The 20388-nt window shown below is 32.6% G+C and overlaps 1 protein-coding gene across 1 annotated transcript in view; it reads right to left on the reverse strand.

Annotated features, from left to right (window-relative positions):
- The window catches only part of LOC127698329 (protein trachealess-like), a 64698-nt gene extending 53237 nt beyond the window's left edge, over window positions 1-11461 (reverse strand). The window contains exon 1 of the mRNA XM_052201734.1: window positions 11312-11461. Coding sequence (XP_052057694.1) covers window positions 11312-11403 — 92 coding nt within the window. The 5' untranslated portion in view covers window positions 11404-11461. The remainder of the gene's footprint in view (window positions 1-11311) is intronic.
- Window positions 11462-20388: the final 8927 nt, after the last annotated feature.

Raw genomic sequence — 20388 nt, forward strand, 5'->3', positions numbered from 1 at the left:
TCTGACAAGCTTAGAAGCATATGTATGTTCTAAATGTTGCTTGTTCTGTATTTTAATGCAAATTGTGTCATTTCATTTTATACAATTTCATATTATTCTGAATCGACTATTTCAAGTCCAAAACTTCTGCATATTTGAAAATCTGAAATTAAATGAAAAGTTCAGGGGAGGGGAAAAGCTTTACATAAGCAAGATAATAAGGTCAGAAATTGTTACATGTTACAACTCATTACTGTCAAGCTTGAAGAGGGTGGTAAAGGGTTATTTTCGTGCAACGTGTTTTGCCATTTTTATTTCATGTGCAGCCGTGAAAAAGGTTCGTTATTCACCGTGTTTCGTGAAATCGGTAAAAAGATCAACGTGCAAGAAATTTTTAATTGTTCGTTCATCGTGAAATGGCAATTTTATTTCCCATTCTTCTGTGCAGATACCCCCCTTTACGCCCCTCCTTGAAGTAATTCTTTTCAGTAGTTCCTGGACTATTAGTATAATAGTCCCAGGTAGTTCTTGAGAAAAGTTCCATGACCAACAGACGGAGAGAGGAGGTGATTGCAGTATAGCCAAAAAACCTAAGTTGGTGGTATAATATGTTAGTTTGATAGTCTCAGTGTCCAATTAGCAATATACAGACACTGAGGCCATAAAAAAGAATAGGTTGGTTTGCCCTAACCTGACCGACCCATTAAAAAGCACCCGAGTCAAAATCTTTTTTTATTCAAAATTCGCGATGTTTTTTTTTTTGCGGAGTTTTGTCGTATCCGTATCCGTCTTGAGTTTGTTGCATAGAATAACCTGATCCGATCTGACGGCGCTTTATCACAGGACAATTTGTGTTATGTATTAAGCCTCCAATTGATACTAATGAAAAACAACATGTTACTTTTTTCAGTTTTATATTTATATGTGCGTAAATGGAGGGATCTACGTACATACATACATACGTTACCGTCTAAAATCAAAACCCGAAGTTTCCAACAAATTCTATCGTTTTGAAAACGCAAAAACATGGAAAGAGGTGTTTGATAAAGTGTGTGACGACGATTTCATGCTACGGAAAACTGATGAAATTTGCGTGACTGTCTCTGACCGATCGGGACACTCGTTTGAGCCCGATAATTTTTTGAGGAACCAATCCAAGTTGTTCAGGAATTTGATTCGGCATTAAAATTTGATTAAAATGATATTAATCTGACAGATGTTCTGTCAACAGTGTTTTGTTCAAGTGTTTTGTATTTGAATTTTGTATTCAAATAAACTTCTTCTTCTTAGTATGAGCCTCCTTTAATTAGGAGACCATCAAAATATATATGGAGTTTTTCCTTAACTTTAAAATTTGAAAGAATAAAACAAAAACGTTTTTTCCAACATATGTACAGCACATATAAATATAAAACAATAAAAGTATCATGCATGGCATATTTACAGGGAGGGACCTTTTTATTAATTATTTTATTTCATTTTCATAGCTTTTAATATTTGTCCATAGCTTCTTTACATTTTTTACAATTGTTATATGACAGACTCTGTGTCGGTATATATATGTCACTTATGATAATCACTATTTTCATGCATTTGTTGGTCATTCCCTCCATTTTGAGATATATTTATATATATACAGATATGCAATATATGTCTTGCTATTTGTTGTCCATAATTTTCAATCTTTTGAAAATGCATTTGGAATAACATATTTCTGGTTTTTTTTCAATATTTTCCTGGAATTTTTCACAGTTATCAAACAGCTCCTTATATTTTGAACAGTCTATAAGCAATTGTACTATCGCAGTTTTGTTCGTGAAGGTGCAGTTCCATTTTGTTGGTGTGATTTTATCAGTGATCTCTTTTCTTATTTCAGGGAAATATTTTTCTCTCGTAGTACTGAGTATAAACTCATTTAAAATGTTTGTCTGTATTTACAATGTAAACATTCAGAAAAAAGTGTGAACATTGAGGTGGAATGCTGAAAAAAAACTGTTAATAGAAAAGATCTTTATGGTACATATAGGTCCTGGCATATATGTGTCTGACAATTTATACAAAACTCTATAATAGTCTTTCATTTTAAAAGTTGTTTGTTTACAAGGTAAAATAATTTTTTCCCCTATTTTTCTCTAAAAGTAAAAAAAAAAAAAGAATTTCCCTACCTACCCACCCACACCTGAGACTGGTGGGTAGGGTTTGGGCAAACAGAAATATTTTTAAGTCTGGCCTGAATAGACTTTCTTTAAATCAATAACGAGCCTTTTTTAGAGCTCGACGCCTTAGAGTCTCAATTACTGAATACAGTTTTTAGAAATTTGAAACATGTCATCACATCTAAATACTTATTCCGGAGAATAAAGAGATTCAATGCTTATCAAGCTTGCACCGGGAAGTTTGTTTTACCTTAACTAGTGACACACAACTCTGCATTATGATCGAAACCGGAAACTTATTTTATAAACACCTGACCAAAGATGGAAAATGGCCTTTTCCGTTTTAATCATTTCTTGATTGTTGATGTGTTTCCCTCGGTTTTGGTTTGTGACCCGGATTTGTTTCAGTTAAATCGATTTATGACTATTGAACAGCGGTATACTACTGTTGCCTTTATTGGACAGGCGCTTTGGGAATGGAATGAAAACCTTGAAAACAAAGTTTGGATGGGTAATTTCTCGCTACAAGCTCCTGGTGGCTTATTGCAGTTTTTTTTCAGTAGTAGACTAAACAATTCATTTATGAAATATATACTGCCACAGCAAAAGTAATTCAGTACACCGTCGAAGATGTATTGCGATTTATTTCTAAACTGGTTTTCGTAATTTCTAATGCCATCTTATCGTTTGCAAACGAGATCTTACATGCATGGTGAGATAAAGGTAAAAAGTTTGAAATGTTAAAAATGCTAATCATTGCTATACAAAAAACACGTCTCAATAAAAAAAAAACCCATGCAACATAATTTCCAGAATTATATATATGTTGCCAGCTAGCTGAAGATTTTATAGCAGGGACGTACGTATAAATCACCAAAATTGGTATAATCAATCATAAAATTCATATGTTGCAACAAGTGCACCTTAAGAGGTTATGGAAATAATTTATACATTGAAAATCACACACAAATTTGCATATTATTTCTCAGGATTGAGCAGTAAAGTAATAGACAGAATAATAAAATTCAAATAAATAAGTTTTAAACATTCCCCTGTATCTGCTTGTAGGAAAACATTTTCTGATATTCAGGTATTGATATTTATAATGTACATGAAAACTAAGATCAGAGTCAGGCGCATGGCCTTTTTTGTAAAGTCTTACGAAGATGTCGGATCATTATGAAAAACAAAAAGTGCACAATAAATATATTGCGAATATTCGGGTCCTTACAACAATTTACAGTTCTTTAGTGCAGCGTAAAAATGATATAATGTTGCTTGCCGGCTTGTCATAAAGACAACTATCCGTTAAAAACACCAAAGGACAAGGATGTTAACAACGACATGTCACCGTGGTAAGCTATAAAAGGCCCCCAGAATAACAAAATGTGAAACAATTTTTATAAAGAAAAACAAGTCCCGATTTAATTTGAAAACAAAAACGAAAAACAATTATGACAGACAACAACCAACGATTACCATAAGAAGTTACTTGTTCTTGGCTTGGGACAGGCACATACAGAATTTGACGGTGTTGACATATTGAGAGCGCCCAACCCCTCCCTCTTTAATCTGGTTTAACCGTGTTAACCATACGGACAAATTGTAACAATTAGTTGAAAAGGATCTGACTCATCAAATTATCACTAGGCACAAAAAACACTAAAAAAGTGACAAAACACAAGTAACCGACCTTAGAATACTCGCAGTTTGACTGATAAAAAAACATGTTTTTTCAGTGCTCGTTTTATAAACTATTCAATAGATACGGCTATGTTGATACTATGTATATACAAGGAAAGAATATTTCAGGAAATGAAATAAAACAAAGCAAATAAATGTACTTTGATTTTCCTTTACTGCACTTTTCATTTCAGAAAAAGTGCAAAGGAGAAATGTAAATAAGTGCAAACTCATCAACACCTCGAAAATAAATTCGACAATTGAAAAATCTTCATGTCATTCATCAAACTTTATAAAATTATTAGGACAAATATGATAATTTTGGATGTATCATGTTAAAAGAATTTCAAATTTATTGTCTTTTTTGAGAAATTGATGGAAATGAGATAAAACATAATCATTCAAATACAGAAAATCTGACACGTTGATTGATCATTTAATGCATCTATCGACCAATCAAAACAAACTGAAAATTTTGGTTAAAGCATAGCTGTTGACGATTTAAATGTACTACAGAAAATGCATTTCCTGCATAGTGAAACATGCACTTTGCGTGAAACAATGACTATACGAAATGAAATCTTGCTCTACATTGCCAGTTACCCATGACTGACTTGATTTCGCTGTAGGTAAACAAATTTAAGACCGAAATAGAGCAAATGTCTAGTTCCTTAATTTATTCGTTTGTATGCCAAAAAATAATGAGCGGTTGTCATGCTGATTTGAAAAGATATTTATTATAATCTCCTTTTTAAAGTTAGCGCGCTGCTATGACCTGTAATATTCTAGTATGCATAACAATCTATTCATAAATAATTACGTAAACACATAGTTTTTAATATCCATTTTAAGGCTGGAGAACAACCATTTCACCTGCACTCTATATGAATGTGCTTTGTTACTGAAATTTGTATATCCGTGATGCTACAACAGTAATTACAATATAAATAAAATTAGGTCGCAGTGACCAAAACTGACTTATTGAATTTAACAAATGTAATACGTATTACCTCAGTATCTGATGACCCACAAGCTCAGCGGATTTGGCTTTACTTTGCATCCTTTTTGGTTTGATCCGCTCTTCAGCATTTGTATCAGATTTTATATAATCAAATACTTTGGCCTCGAGCATCACTGAAGACACATTAAATGTCGAAATCATTTGGTGCATTCACATTTGCCACCACAGTAGCCAGTACTTCGGTACTGACATGAAAATACGGATACTGTTTGATTAAATTTTGCTGTTATAAAATATTTTGGAAATAATTTTAAATTCTTCAACATTTGTATTAAATTTTGGATATTAAAATAGTTTGGCCTCGAGCATCACTGAAGAGACATTTTAAATTGTCGAAATGTGCATTTGGTGCATTGAAATTGGTACCGTTTATGTTATTGCAGACGTTGGCGTTAGACGTAATTTGTCAACGAGTCATGAGATTTGGGTAAAATATATTTTAATCAAGTTAAAAAACTGTTCTGCTTATACTAACAAATCCTAACAGAATTCGCTGATCTAAATACTGGAATATATGAAGGTCGTATATACGTTCGGGTATATGTACTTAATTTTAGAAAACATAAAATGCATGTTATTCAATGTATGAAAAATATTAAAATATTCAACACGGAATCCTATTTAGTATGTATATATAGAAATATGACTACTCCCGTCCAACAGTATAAGACCTTTGAGGAAATAGGGGGCGTTGGCTTTGATATGTGAAAACATACATACGCAGTGATGTCCGATCGGAATTGAAGCACTTTATACGAATATTTACTTTGGAAGGGTATCACAGTCATTATATAATGATAAAGACGCTGTGGGGAATATTTTGGGGGTCCATCAAGATAACATGTTGTAAGGCGACGTTTCGGGCCTTGCCCAACCAACACCCTCTTTCTCATTAGCAGTTTTCCATCTCGCATCCCAGTCCAGCAAAACCTCTTTGCATGACAAGACTTTGGATTTTTTGTTTAATGTGTTTTCATCCAAATATGTATGAAATACTCGCCACTTGACGCCAAGCAAACACCAGACTTATAAATTATATTACATTTTAGTATACATACTAGTATTTGAAACGTTAATCCTATAATCTGCATTGCTTTTGATTAAAAGACTCTTATATGCTCAATTAATCTATTTAGAATATAAATTATAAATGCATAATTCAATTGTTTCTTTATACTTTAATTAGGATAACATAATGATTTCATGAGACCAAAAGATAAACATACAAATATTGATAGCATAACATACAAGTCATTTCATTGTGAACTGATCACGTACACAAATACTCAATCTAAAGAGGTATACTTTACAGAGCATGAACCTTAAACTACGAGGAAATCTTACCTTTAATGACCAGAAAAACACGAAAATTTGACGATTTAATCCACTTATCTCAGGTAAAAGGTTTAAGAAAAAGTGGCACATTTTAATAGACACATCTTCGAACAGATAAGACAGCTAAAGAAAGTTATTACACCTGTACAGGTATTCCACAGCAAATGTTCATTGAATATACTATTTTACATAACAAAGCCACATCCTATGTTTGGATACATTATACTGCACATTTATTTGAGAAGGAATCATTTGTGAATAATATAAAATTTTGACATTAATAATGGCTGATTTGAATGAATAAGGAAACTTACATTTAGAGTTACCGAACTTGCTTGTCGATTTTATCAAATATAAAACTTAACAAATGATCCTTTTTACCTATACTCCTAATCAGAACCTATGCACCTAAAATTTTACTGGGTAACCTGCTGGTACCAATCGCAAATACAAATAATAACTAATGTATCTTACAAAAGGTAATTTGGTCGTTGGTTTCCTAACGTCCACTGGCAAACATACTGGCATGGAAACGTACATTGTAACAACGATTCAGTGAATTGGAGGGATGCTTGTCCTTTCAGAAATTTGTGTTTTGCTATAAGAACAATCTGTGTTTCACACCGTTGCTGTTACGGTTTCATGGGAAAGAGGTTTCGTCAATTTTCCTTTAAGACATTTGGGGCTTGAACCTCCTTTAAAATATGCCGCCCTCGATCTACCCTTAATGATGTTCCATAAGGGCGGCAGACAAAGTGCATCCGATGTAAGACTGTCCGGAAAGTAAGAGTTGAGTGACGACACATATATATTAGCTGCTACCCGTGAATGTAAGATTGTGTAGAAAAAAAGAATGTTCGGCGGCAGATATAAACTGCTACCAATGTAATATTGTGTTGAAAATAAGAATACTGGGGAGGAAGATAGAAACAAATAATGTCAGATTGTATTGAAAATTAGAATATAGGGGCGGCAGATATAAACTGCTACCAAGAATGTAAGATTGTGTTTAAAATAAGAGTAGAGGGGCGGTAGATATAAACTGCTACCAAGAACGTAAGATTGTGTGGAAAATAAGAGTAGAGGGGCGGCAGATATTAACTGCTACCAGGAATACAAGATTGTGTGGGAAATAAAAGAAGCGAGCGGCAGCTATAAATTGCTACCATATAGTTAAAGAAAAAAATAACAAGAACACGTAAAATAAATAAATAACAGAAACAATGAAGATTTCTTGTCGAAAACACAAGTGTGGCACAGAAAATGATAAAAAAAAATAGACCCATGCCCCACGCGCCTGTGGTTTTCTCTGAATTTGTTTCCCTTCAGGAGTCAAACTCCGACAGTTGAGGAAACTTTATGGAACTCTATTATTAAAGGTCTTAACAATATACTCGAACTATTTTTTTTAACCATGTGTACAAAATTTTTTTTCTATAAATCTTATCGAGTGCTATGCATTGCTGTATATATAAATCGACATATAATTACCAATTTTCCAAATTTTGCATCGAATGACATGCATGACAAAGATAAATAAACTTGTTTCCGAAAGATATTTGATACATAGCTATATTTTCCGATAGAAATTGGGTTTTGTTTAAAGTTGTGCTTGTTCATTTTGCTCAAAATTCGCCAAAATCTTTCAAAACTACAGCTTTGTGCCATCTTTACGCATCTAAAATTTGGTTTCATATTCAGTATACTACGACATAATGTTTTCAAAACTTCAAAGTACTCACGTAAAGCGGAATATTTTTTTTATTTTGGTAAAATGATTTTTTTTTTATTTGTCCAACAGTGTCAAACTGAACTGGACCGACCTTTTATCGATGATTGAGTCCTGGTTATTGTACATTGTATAAGAACGCTTGTACTCTTTAAATGAAAAAAAAGGTACAAAATCAAATTGTTGCATACTTGAAATATTACAGGATTTTTTTTATTTATAAAATAACACATTTTGATTTAACATTTGGTAGTACCTCTGGATTAGATAGTAACGGTAACTAAGATAATAACATATGGTTTCACAATTTTTAAAATGTTTAAATTGAAAACTGATTATTTTCAACAAAGTTTTGTCATAGAACACACGGGGGGGGGGGGGTATACTGTTCGTTTAATTCTTCAATGATTTAATAGTATGCTTCAAATCACATTTATTTGGTTTGACAGATATTCTATAATTCCTTCACAAAGAGTAATAATGAGACAAATATTTGTTTTATGCCTATTACAGGGGAAATTAAACGACTTTTTTTCCAAGAGAAATGATTGTGAAAATAAATATTTCAATGCACGGTTAAGAGGAATAAAGAAATGGTTGTTTATGTTTGACTAGTGATCTTGAAGAACAGATAAAAAACAATATTAGATCAATGTCAGAAAAATAGCAACATTTTTTGTTTTCGGCAAGAAACCAGAGGCGGAATTAGGGGGAAGGGCGGGCGCCCGCCTCGTTATGGAGCTACATATAAGGTTTCGGTAAATCCTTGCCCTTCCCATGTTTCAAAGCCTCATACAAAAATGTTGATAATTTTCTGATATTGTCCTGATATGAATAACAATCAACCGTTTTATCCACCGGTTCGCAAAAAAAAAACCACACTTATCAAACTTTTTACACTGAAATCGTCCATTTAACAAAAGACATGCAGACAACGTGTATATCTAAACTTCTGCGATATCCCTATACTACAGTTCCAGATGTCCAATATAGTAATGGACTTTTCATAGTTCCAATATCCTCTCCTGGTATCCTGCTTCTAATGTGAGCGAACGGTAATGTTTGCATCACAGTTCATTTTACTGTCCTCTTTGAGGTCCTTGTTTAAACCATGTCTATTTCTATGAAAGCATACAGCGAATGAATTATAACGTATTTATAAATCCTTTGCTTTCAATTTTTTGTTGTTGAACGCTCCTAGTGAAGTTTAATCCAGAAAAGCGCCCAAATTTCACTGACATCACAAAATTAATTTGGCTGTCTGTTTAATTTGGTTTTTTTTTCTTCCATTTTTTTGTAATAACTTTTTTGTTTGGTTTAATTTTATGACGGCTGTTTTATTTGTTTCATTCTGATTATTAAATAAATTTAAATGGGCGTGACTGAATTATCATTTCATTACAAAATCTTTAAATCAAAATTGCATCTGAACAGTTTTTTAAAATAATAAATGTATACAATCTAATCAATAATAATACAATATGTGTAACGATAAATAAGGAAAATATATTTTAAAAAACTCTTTCAATTCATTGTTCTACTCCGAATTGAGATTTCATTCGTAATAGCATACAAACAAGAAAGAGAATAAAATGGGGACAATAAAGAAATCATAAGTCTAAGAACGACATTTAACTCCGTGGCGAAAAGAAAGCCGACAAAACAATATACACAGAAAACATAGTATATATAGATTGAAAACGAATTTCAATCAATTCCCCGGAGATATATGAAGTGCTCAGATAAGGTCATTAAAGCAGTTTTTGCTCTCCTAGTGCTACCCATCATGCAACAGATGGCAGAATGGGAAAAACCCACAAATTTTTACCCGAGATGTAAAACCTATTTTCTCCAACTGTCAAAATTATTCTGAAAACAAGCAGGACAAGAAAATATTTGCAACACTAGGAATTAATTTGAGACTGAAACTTTTACATGTAAAATACGGTTCGTTTGTTTTTGACGTAAGGCTGTTCAACCCCTGAAAATTGTTAAATTTAATATATTCGTTGTATTATTCTCATTAAAAATAAATTTGACTTAGAGATGAATGATATTACACTTACAGGACACATGAATAATAAGGGAGGATCTCTTTGTTAGATTATTGTTTAATCTTGAGGTTAAATTGGAATTTGTTTTATTTACTTTTTTTTTAATAAACGATTGCAACTGTCAAACAACGACGGATAGTTCACAAACACAACTAAAAGGCATTCATTTACGTAATGACAAATGTGTTTAATTCATTAATCACTACGTTACATATCAGATTTTTGTATATTAGATAGAAATTAATAAAAATTAAATCTGAAATCAGTGTCTGATCCTGAATTTTTAAACAAATCGGTACTGCCATTTTGTCAATCAATAAAAGCAATATAAATCAACAGTTTTATTTTCTACGAGGTTTTAAAAAGCTTTTGATACTCAAGAAATAAATACATAAAATTTGGAGTGTCCGTATAATTCTATACCAAATGGAGCAAAGAGAGTTTAAAACCTAGATAACGTAACAGTATCTGGCTATATATGTAAAAACTTAAGTCAGTTGTAAAAGAGATATTCAGTTTTTAGGATAGAAGTGAAGGGTATTTTCTAGTAATTTATGCATTTTTATAATTCAATTGAAATAAAACAACATAAACGAATTATTTTATGTCTGTTTGCACGCTTCGTTTTGTGTTCAGTAAAGAGTCTTTCGATATTTTGCTTTCAAATTAACACTTTATTTTTTTGTTCTTTTCGGAATGAAATTCGTTTTAAATAGACAGAATTTCAAGTTCAAAATCACTAATGGATGAACAAAAATTCACGACAATGTCAAGACGGTAAAATGCAACTAATGTCCTTGGAGCTTCATTAGGATTATTAATTAGATAAGGTTAAAACAATTTTTGTACTTTCAATGTAATTAAAACAGTTAGTTTTTTTGGATGTACATTTAAAATTTGGTATACCTGTTTTCATTCGCAAGAATATAATTTACTTTTGAAGTTTGAAATTTCTTAACAGTTATGCCATTTTCCAGAGTGGAATTTATCCTGGAGTATAGTTATCGTGCTTTAAGTATAATAAAATGTATAATTGGTATAATAATGATCCGATTACGTATGCTAGAAGAGTAAACTATTGACATAAATCAAATTGAAATTTAGGCATAAATGTATACATCATATGTAGTTGAAAAAAAATATTTCTGAACGTTGATGATTTTATTTACAACAGTATTCGTTAATCAGTACTTTTTTTCAACTAGCATGCATTTATGCAGGTTTCGTACACTCTATGTTTATTATCATATTTATTTTCATTATTTTCTTTGCTTTCTAATAAAATATTCAAACATATAAACTTCATATTTTTTCTCTTAATGTAAATGATATTTTTTTCTATCGCTAAGCTTACCTGAAATCAAGAAGGGATGCCCCCATGCCAAAGGCTTGACCCTGAAGAGGCTGGCGGACCAAATCCCATTGAAAAAATGATTGTTCATTCATGGTGAAAATTTTCCGTTCAACCGTGCATACTAAACGAAAACAGGTAGCATTTTGTAACACACGGTGTAAAGTAAACCCATCGATGAAAAAAGAGTAATAAACTACTTATTAAAACAGTTCTAATGTTTTACAAGTTTCCTTAGTCATGCGCACTGTCAAGGTTTTCGTCGACTTTCCGTCATTGTCTAAGACAAGTCTTGCAAAAGTAGAAGCATTTTGATTAACATTGATTGATTGAACAATTCTAATTGGGCAAAGCAAATCCAAAACAGCCAGTAGAAAATTACTGCAAATTATTAAGAACTGAATAATTTTACAAACTAATACATTGATATTTTGTATGCATTTATTTTTACTGCATTAAAAAAACAGAATTATGTATATATTTCAGCATGATAAGTGAAATATTAAAATATCCACTGACGCATTGGAAGTCAAACTATGGCCAAATATAGGAATTCAATGCACTTCAAAACTTTTAAATTAAATTACTACGCTAAGCCGAGCATGATGCGATTTTTAGTTTCATAATTTATTTATGTTCAATATATGAAGATAATTTAATCACAGATAGCCTAATGCGCATTTTCAGACCGAACGATTTACGTAAAACACTTTGTAGGGATTCTTTTCTGTTTGTTATGTAATATTGTCAGTAGGTTTTCTTATGCTAAATAACTTATTAATCTAAATGGAGGACAGAAATAAGAAAATAAATCTCCTGAACTAATATCGCAACTCCGCTAACATTTTATTATAATTTTATTTGAATATCCATATAAATGAAAATCTGAATCTTGTATAAATCGTATTACTTTAACTTTCATCAATTAAAATACATTCAAATGTCATTTCAACAGTTTGGAAGGAATCAAGTACACAGATTTAAAAGTGAATTTTTGTTATAACTTTGAATAAAATTAATATACTCTTTTGAACAAATTTGAATGAAAGACCCCTCCGTGTTGTGTTTATCTAAATTTGTTGCCGTCACAGCAGTCAGGGTTTTTTTAAATACGAAATAAAGCCATAGTAAGAGAATTTCCGGAAGCCGAAGGATATTTAAAACTTAATATGAATGATATAATTCATTCAGGTGTAGTTTAAGAACAACTAAATCATAGCTACATAGAAAAGTGATTCTAGATTTTAAATCCTATTTCATAGCTATATATCCAGCTCGAAATGAATGAACAATTTCGGGCCACGTCCAAATTATGTACTTTATAACCGTGTTTAGTTTAATCGTTTTAGGGTTAACGATTCGCAAAAGCACGATAGATGGAATTTGTACGAAATCTCAATCTGTATTGTAATCAGACTGGATCAATTTCCCTGATTATATTTCACATTGGGTCCATTTCAAAAAGTCTCGCAATCTTTGTCAGGATTCACAGATAACGCGGTAGTTTCATGTGAGATTCTTGGTACTTCTATTACAGTATAGTCTCAGATAACGAGGTAGATTCATGTGCATGAGGTTCTTGGTACTTCTATTACAGTATAGTCCAGATAATGCGGTAGTTTCATGTGAGGTTCTTGGTACTTCTATTTCAGAAGTCTCAGATAACGCGGTAGTTTCATGTGAGGTTCTTGGTACTTTTTTTACAGTATAGTCTCAGATAACGATGTAGATTCATGTGCATGAGGTTCTTGGTACTTCTATTACAGTATAGTCCAGATAACGCGGTAGTTTCATGTGAGGTTCTTGGTACTTTTTTTTACAGTATAGTCTCAGATAACGCGGTAGATTAATGTGCATGAGGTTCTTGGTACTTCTATTACAGTATAGTCCAGATAACGCGGTAGTTTCATGTGAGGTTCTTGGTACTTCTATTTCAGAAGTCTCAGATAACGCGGTAGTTTCATGTGAGTTTCTTGGTACTTCTATTACTGTAGTCTCACTGAGATAACGCGGTAGTTTCATGTGAGGTTCTTGGTACGGGTACTTCTATTACTGTAGTCTCAGATAACGCGGTAGTTTCATGTGAGGTTCTTGGTACGGGTACTTCTATTACTGTAGTCTCAGATAACGCGGTAGTTTCATGTGAGGTTCTTGGTACTTCTATTACTGTAGTCTCAGATAACGGGGTAGTTTCATGTGAGGTTCTTGGTACTTCTATTACTGTAGTCTCAGAAGGTTCCCACACCATAAATTGCATTTCTAATCAGGTTTGCTACTGAAAGATGCAAACAAACAGTAATTTTAGTTTATTATTTGGGACAATTTTGAATATTCAATTACAAAAATATGAATACTAGGGATATTACAGACCAAAACAAACATTCTATCGGGAGTAAAGTGTAAAATAAGTTTAAACTTGATTAATTTCTGTTCCAGATGTCTCTTGATGCAAAATATAAAAAAAAAGTCAAATTTTCAATATTCTATCAAAATGGTCTTCGAGAGCAATATAAAGCTTAAAAAAATTGAAACTTAGGTAAATGTAAAATTATCTAGTCTCTTCTTTACTCAAATTCCATATTTTCTATCCGCTGTTTGATTTTGACCCTGTGAATGAGATGGGAGGGGTTCTATTCCCAGCAACTAGGGAAGGCGAAAGCTGCATTTGAATATGAAATAAACAATATATAGATGTATAAAATGTACGTACATTCATGCCAGTTGTTCTTGAAATTTCTGACCTGTGAAATTTCTTCAAAAAAAGTTATCTGACGGCCATTTTTGGGACTTACTTGGACCGTGTGACAGCCCAAGTAAGTCTCCCATGCTGTCGTCTGATCTCAAAACAATCTCGGGCTATCATCCGTTGTCCGTCGTTATCCCTAAATCACAATTTTTAACTATTTTTAACCGGATTTCCAAAAGAAAATATCGGTTATTAATTTGGTGATGTAAGGCGGGCAGGCGGTCGGGCGGCCAGCTGCCAAACAGTGTCCGTGCAATAACTTGAAAATGCTTTGACAAAATCTTTTCAAATTTAGATATGTTGTTTCCTGTGACTAAATGAAGGCCAAATTCGATTTTAACGATTTTAGCTTTTATCGTTATTGAGTTGTAGACCTTTAAGTAGCGAAAAGTGATACTTAGATTGATTTTGGCCTTTCCATTTCTGAACTCTCCAAAAATTCATTTATTTTTTTTACTGATCCTGTTTGAGGGTTCAGATTTGCAAATATCATTTTTCATGCAGAAAACATGAAAAGCTAAAATGATCAGCAAGACAAGCTGTTGGCTCACAAAGTGTCCATGCAGCACCACGTTATGCTTAAATACCAGTAGGCGATACATGCTCCTTAGGGTTCTAGTTTAAGAATATAACTTTGCATAATTTGACTTTCCACGCTCTATACAATCTATAGCCATTTACGTCTCGTGGATAGATATTTTGTTCCAACTTTATCAACTGGAAGCTGTATGTGATCATGTAAACTACTAACATTTTCTCTTTTTAAATTGTTTCATATACCGGTATTTTGCCATATCGTGTGCTTTTATGTCTTACGGTATGGGGTTCGCTCTTTGTTGAAGTCGTACTGTGACGTATTTTTTTTTAATCGGATTACTCTCGTCTTTTGGTCTCTGTTGGAATTAGATAATCATACCTCATCTCCTTTTTTTAACAATAACAAAAGTCGACTTATACCAACAAAGCATAACATTTTGGACATCCGTGTAAAAGTCTTCAAATATATACATGAAACATCTTTAAAAATAAGACAACGGTAAAGATTATGTTAGTAAAGGGGAGTTTAGCAAAAATAAATTGTGAAATCAGTTCATTAAGCTCGTACTGTTTGGTTAGTCAAGGTTCAATTTCTTTGAAAAAAGGAAATCTATATAAAAAAAATGGCAAAATGGCATTCGTTATTACAAAATACGAGTCAAAGTTTTAAAGTAAATCGAAGTATCATACCGTACTGAAAAGGAGTGATATTCTATCGGATTAAAATCAACGAAAAATGCATATAAAATCAGTAAATTATGAAATACACGAATATAGCTCTCGATTTACTGAAGTTCCTGAAAGATGCTGTTTAAATAAAGAGTTTATGTTTAATAAATTCAAGACAAAAATATATAATCATAGGAGTTGATTAAAGTTTTGTCATTACCAGCTAGCTAAAAAAGAATGGAAGAGGGGCGCTTATTAAATATATAGGAAGGACTTTTCATGTTTTACGTGTGCTCAAAGCTAACGGTCATCAGATCATACACTATACCAAACATTTGCAGTCACAGTTTCCTTTAAATTTCAATCATTCTGAACTTCAGGCTATACAACGGAAATTAACTTCCAATCGTTTTAATACTGGTTTTTTAAATACGGGTATAATACTGATTTTAAGGCACTGGAGTTCGGTTACAATTCAGTGTTGCTTTCAGTACTTATTAAACTACATGTACTCATATTTGAAGTAGCTTACAGTACTTTGTACACTACATTTTATGTCATCTTTGTCGATAATAGGTTTAGGTGGACTTTTTGCAACTGAAATCTGGTCATTAATTTGATTTTACCTTTAAACTAAAAGTATGCGCTTCTTATTGCATATTTATGCTTGAAAAACGAAACCATCATGGAAATGGAAATTATATGATTCAAATTGATGCATTTTTGTGACAAAATAAGGTTTCAAGTAAACGTACAATAACGAAAAATCACGCTACTCAAAATAGTGCTGAAAATGTAACGTATTAAGATATTCAGTACGGAAACAACACCAAACTATATAAAAGATATTATGAAAAAAAGTAGAAATGAAAAAGTCCTTTAACAATACTGAATAAAGAGCTGCGCAATGAGCGCATGATACGCCCGTCGCTTTTTCAAAGAATAAAGTTCCATAACTCCTCAATGTGATATCAGAAATTTATAAAAAAAAAAACTAAACGGAGGTTGTTTTAATAGATATAAACCAGTCACCCAAGTTTCGTGAAAACTGCTCAAAGCACCTTTGAGCTATTGTCCGAAAACGGGAAAACTTAGTCAACCCTTTTTTTATGAATAAAATCCCATAACTCGGAAACGTAAAATCTAAAATTTATAAAAATCGAAAGGGAGCATACGTCAATAGATATAAACAATTCACCAAAGTTTCATGAAAGCTGGTCGAAGCTTTTTAAGTTATAGTCCGAAAACTGGAAAATCCCCCTTTTTAATGAATAAAACCCCATAACTCGGAAACGTAAAATCTAAAATTCATAAAAATCAAAAGGGAGCTCATATCAATATAAACAATTCGCCAAAGTTTCTGGAAAATTGGTGAAAGTGTTTTTGAGTTATTGTCCGAAAACTGGAAAATTCCCTTTTTTAAATGAATAAAACCCATAACTCCGAAACGTAAACTCTTAAATATATAAAAATCGAAAAAGGGCTCACGTCAATAGATATAAACAATTCCCCAAAGTTTCATGCAAATTGGTTAAAACGTTTTTGAGTTATTGTCCGACATGTTGACGACGGATGGACAGACGGACGGACAGACAGACAACGGTATACCATAATACGTCCCGTAAACGGGAGAATAAAAAAGCATATAAACACTTCCGAAAAATGTACACAAGCTATAATATACGAAATTGTACTGAAGCGACGGAAACTTATTACAGGTTTTTAAACTATAAGCAGATTGTCAGTCACTACTTTGCAGGTGTTGGTCGGTCAGGATAGATTTTCCAGTCCTGGTTGAATGTCAACGTTAAGCATCACAAGAGCATGTGTCGCTCACGTAGGTCTATGTGCACCTTCAACAATTGAAGCTTTCTAATATTGTACACTAGAATAGAATTGAAGACAGAAATCTACTTTTTGTTGATCGTGCATTGCTGGTCATTTTTTCAGTTTACAGTTCTTCTCTGTCTTCTTCATATTTTGCCTAAGACACAAAAAGGTTAACTAAAAATCGTCATTCAAGAGCATTCACTCCTAGATATAAAATTAAGAAGATGTGGTATAATTGCTAATGAGACAACTCTCCGCCAGAGACCAAATGACATAGAAGTTAAGAGTCTACTACAATTTCTGCAAAATATGACTTATTTGTAGATCTTGGTCTTGCTGATCATTTTGACATTATAGTCTTTTAGGCAAAACATATGTAAAAATCGTCATTAAAGGACAATAACTCCAATAAGGAGTCATCTCACGAATTCGCCAATGTTGACTTATTTGTAGATCTTGTTTTGCTGTAAGTTTTCGCCTTTAAAAGTTTCTCTTTATCTAGTATGATAATTTTCAAATTAATAGGCAAAAATGAAAGAAAATGGTAATATTCGTCATATATTGGCAATAACTCTTTTTGCTTCATTTCACTCCTTAAAAGTATACTATTTCTAACATTTATGCAGTTGCCTTTTGGGAAAATTATTTTTAGTAAGGAAATATTAAAGATATATCATTTTACTTTCACTACCAGAAGTCGTCTGACAGTTTTGAAGTAAATTGACAGTAGGTAGATCTCATTTCTGCCCCTGTCAGATTTTCTCTATAAATAGCGATTTCAAGATAATAGACAAAATTTGCATTTTACCCCCTATGTTCTGTTTTAGCCATGTCGGCCATGTTGGTTGGCAGGCTTGGTCGTAGAACACAATTTATACACGAAATACCCCAAGGATGATTGTGGCCAAGTTCCCATTGACCCAGTAGTTTCAGAGTAGAACATTTTTGTAAAAGTTAATGGACGACAGACAACGACGACGACGGACGCCAAGTGATGAGAATAGCTCACTTGACCCTGTTGGCCAGGTGACCTAAAATTACATAAATATTACTGAACTAAAGGCATTTAGAAACTGTGTCACTTACATTGGTCTATGTGCAACTTCAACAATGGACACTCTCCAACATTGTAGACTAGAATATAATTCATTACTAAAATCTGTTTTTTTTTATCTTGTATCGTTGATGATTTTTTTCTGTTTTACAGTTTCTCTCAATCTTCTATAGTTGTTGACGAAACACAAAAAGTAACTGTGACAAAAATTCTCCAGTTAAGTGCAATAACTCCTATAAGAAGACAACTGACAATTTCATCTATGCTGACCTATTTGCAGATCTTATCTCGCTGATCATTTTTGCTTTTTAAATTTTTTATCTGTCTTTATTAAAGTTTCAAAATAATAGACAATAACAAAAACAAAAACAAAAACAAATTAAGTAAAATTGTCATTTATAGGCAATAACTGATACTAACAGTCATGCTGACTTATTTGTAGATATTGTCTTGCTTATTAATTATGCGATATGAAATGTATATCTATCTTTATATTTTACATGTTATAGGCAAAAATAATGCTGAAAATCATCATTTAAGAACAATAACTAAATTAAGAAGTCGACTGACGATTTTGGCCATGTTGATTTATTTGTAGATCTCGTCTTGCTTATCATTTGTGCTATTTAAAGTTTCTGTTTATCTATTATAGTTTTCAAGATGATAGGCATAAATAAAATGTCATTTAAGGGCAATAGCTTCTATAAAAAGTCGCCCGACAGTTTTGTTGTAAATGGACAGAAGGAAATGTCATCGTACGGAACACTTCTGCCCTTGTCAGATTATCTCTATTCATAACCGTTTTCAAGATAATAGAAAGAACTTGCATTGTACCCCTGTGTTCTTTTTTTAGCCATGTTGGCCATTGTGGAGGGCAAATAGGATCAAGGACACATTTTATAAACTAGATACCCACTTGGGGCCAGGTGAGATAAAAAGGAGGTACATAGCTATGTGCAATGTGATGTTATTATATCAAGTAAGTAAATTGAAGAGAATTTTGCATTAATAAACTTCATTAATATATATTGTTACCCAAGCCAACATGCCTTGTATATTATATATATATATATATATAATATGTAATATATATATAATATGTAATATATATATAATATGTAATATATATATATAATATGTACGTCTGAACCAGTGACAACTCTACGACAGAGTTTTATCCATCGGAGATCACCAGTGATGGTGATACTACAAGGCTGAAAACACATTCTGTATACATAATTCGTCCCAACAATGTTAGATCTGCAAATTTTTTGTTCTTCCCTGTCCAGGATTCGAACTCATGCTACTGAGATATCGCGGCACCAAATCGCCTTGCACTATGCCCGACGCGCTAGACCACTCGACCACCTAGGCTCGACAAAAATCAAGCTTTCGGTGGCCGGGTGTTACCTTTCCTTGTCAGTTTTTATCTAGCGTCGTAACACAGTACATGATATATAAGGCATGATCTATCGTAGAGGATCTTACAAATTAATGTAGGATGCAGTCACAGAAATAATTATATTATAAGATAGATAATTCATTTATTCATATAACAAAATATATTAATCAAGATAAAAAATTAAAAATACAAAATGCATTGGATTGGAGGGGAGATTACAAATGTGACATGATCAAACAACACAAGAAAGACAGACAGCACCAAGTAAAAAATAGGATTGGAGGGGAGAGAATAAAAATGGGACAGGATCAAAACCCCACAAGAAAGACAGACAGCACCAAAGTAAAAAAAAGGATTGGAGAGGAGAGAAAACAAATGGGACAGTAGCATAACAACACAAGAAAGACAGACAGCGCCAAGGTAAAAAAAAAAGGATTGGAGGGGAGACCGGAATAAAAATGGGACAGGATCAAAACAACACAAGAAAGACAAACAGCACCAAAGTAAAAAAAAAAGAGAAAAACATACATCAGTGCACAAAACAGAATATAGAAACAAGATCAAGCAAGATGTACCATATAAAAAACCAGAAAGGTAAATAGTTCCTGCTCCACTACTGGTACTTCTTGTGTGCTCAGTGTAGGAACAGCAACACAGTCATGCTATAAATTTATTCACCAGTTTCCTATGTTTCAAGTGTAAACTGTAGATGTATTTACAATAAATCTTACCTGTGACATATTAAAGTTAGACCAAAATATTCAGAAGATTGTGTCTGTGGTTTTACAATATTAAACAATAGTTCTATACATATTATAAATGGGTTGTATATATAGAGGCTG

Source organism: Mytilus californianus, unplaced genomic scaffold (genome assembly GCF_021869535.1).
Source record: "Mytilus californianus isolate M0D057914Y unplaced genomic scaffold, xbMytCali1.0.p SCAF_4, whole genome shotgun sequence".
In the NCBI taxonomy this organism is placed as follows: domain Eukaryota; kingdom Metazoa; phylum Mollusca; class Bivalvia; order Mytilida; family Mytilidae; genus Mytilus; species Mytilus californianus.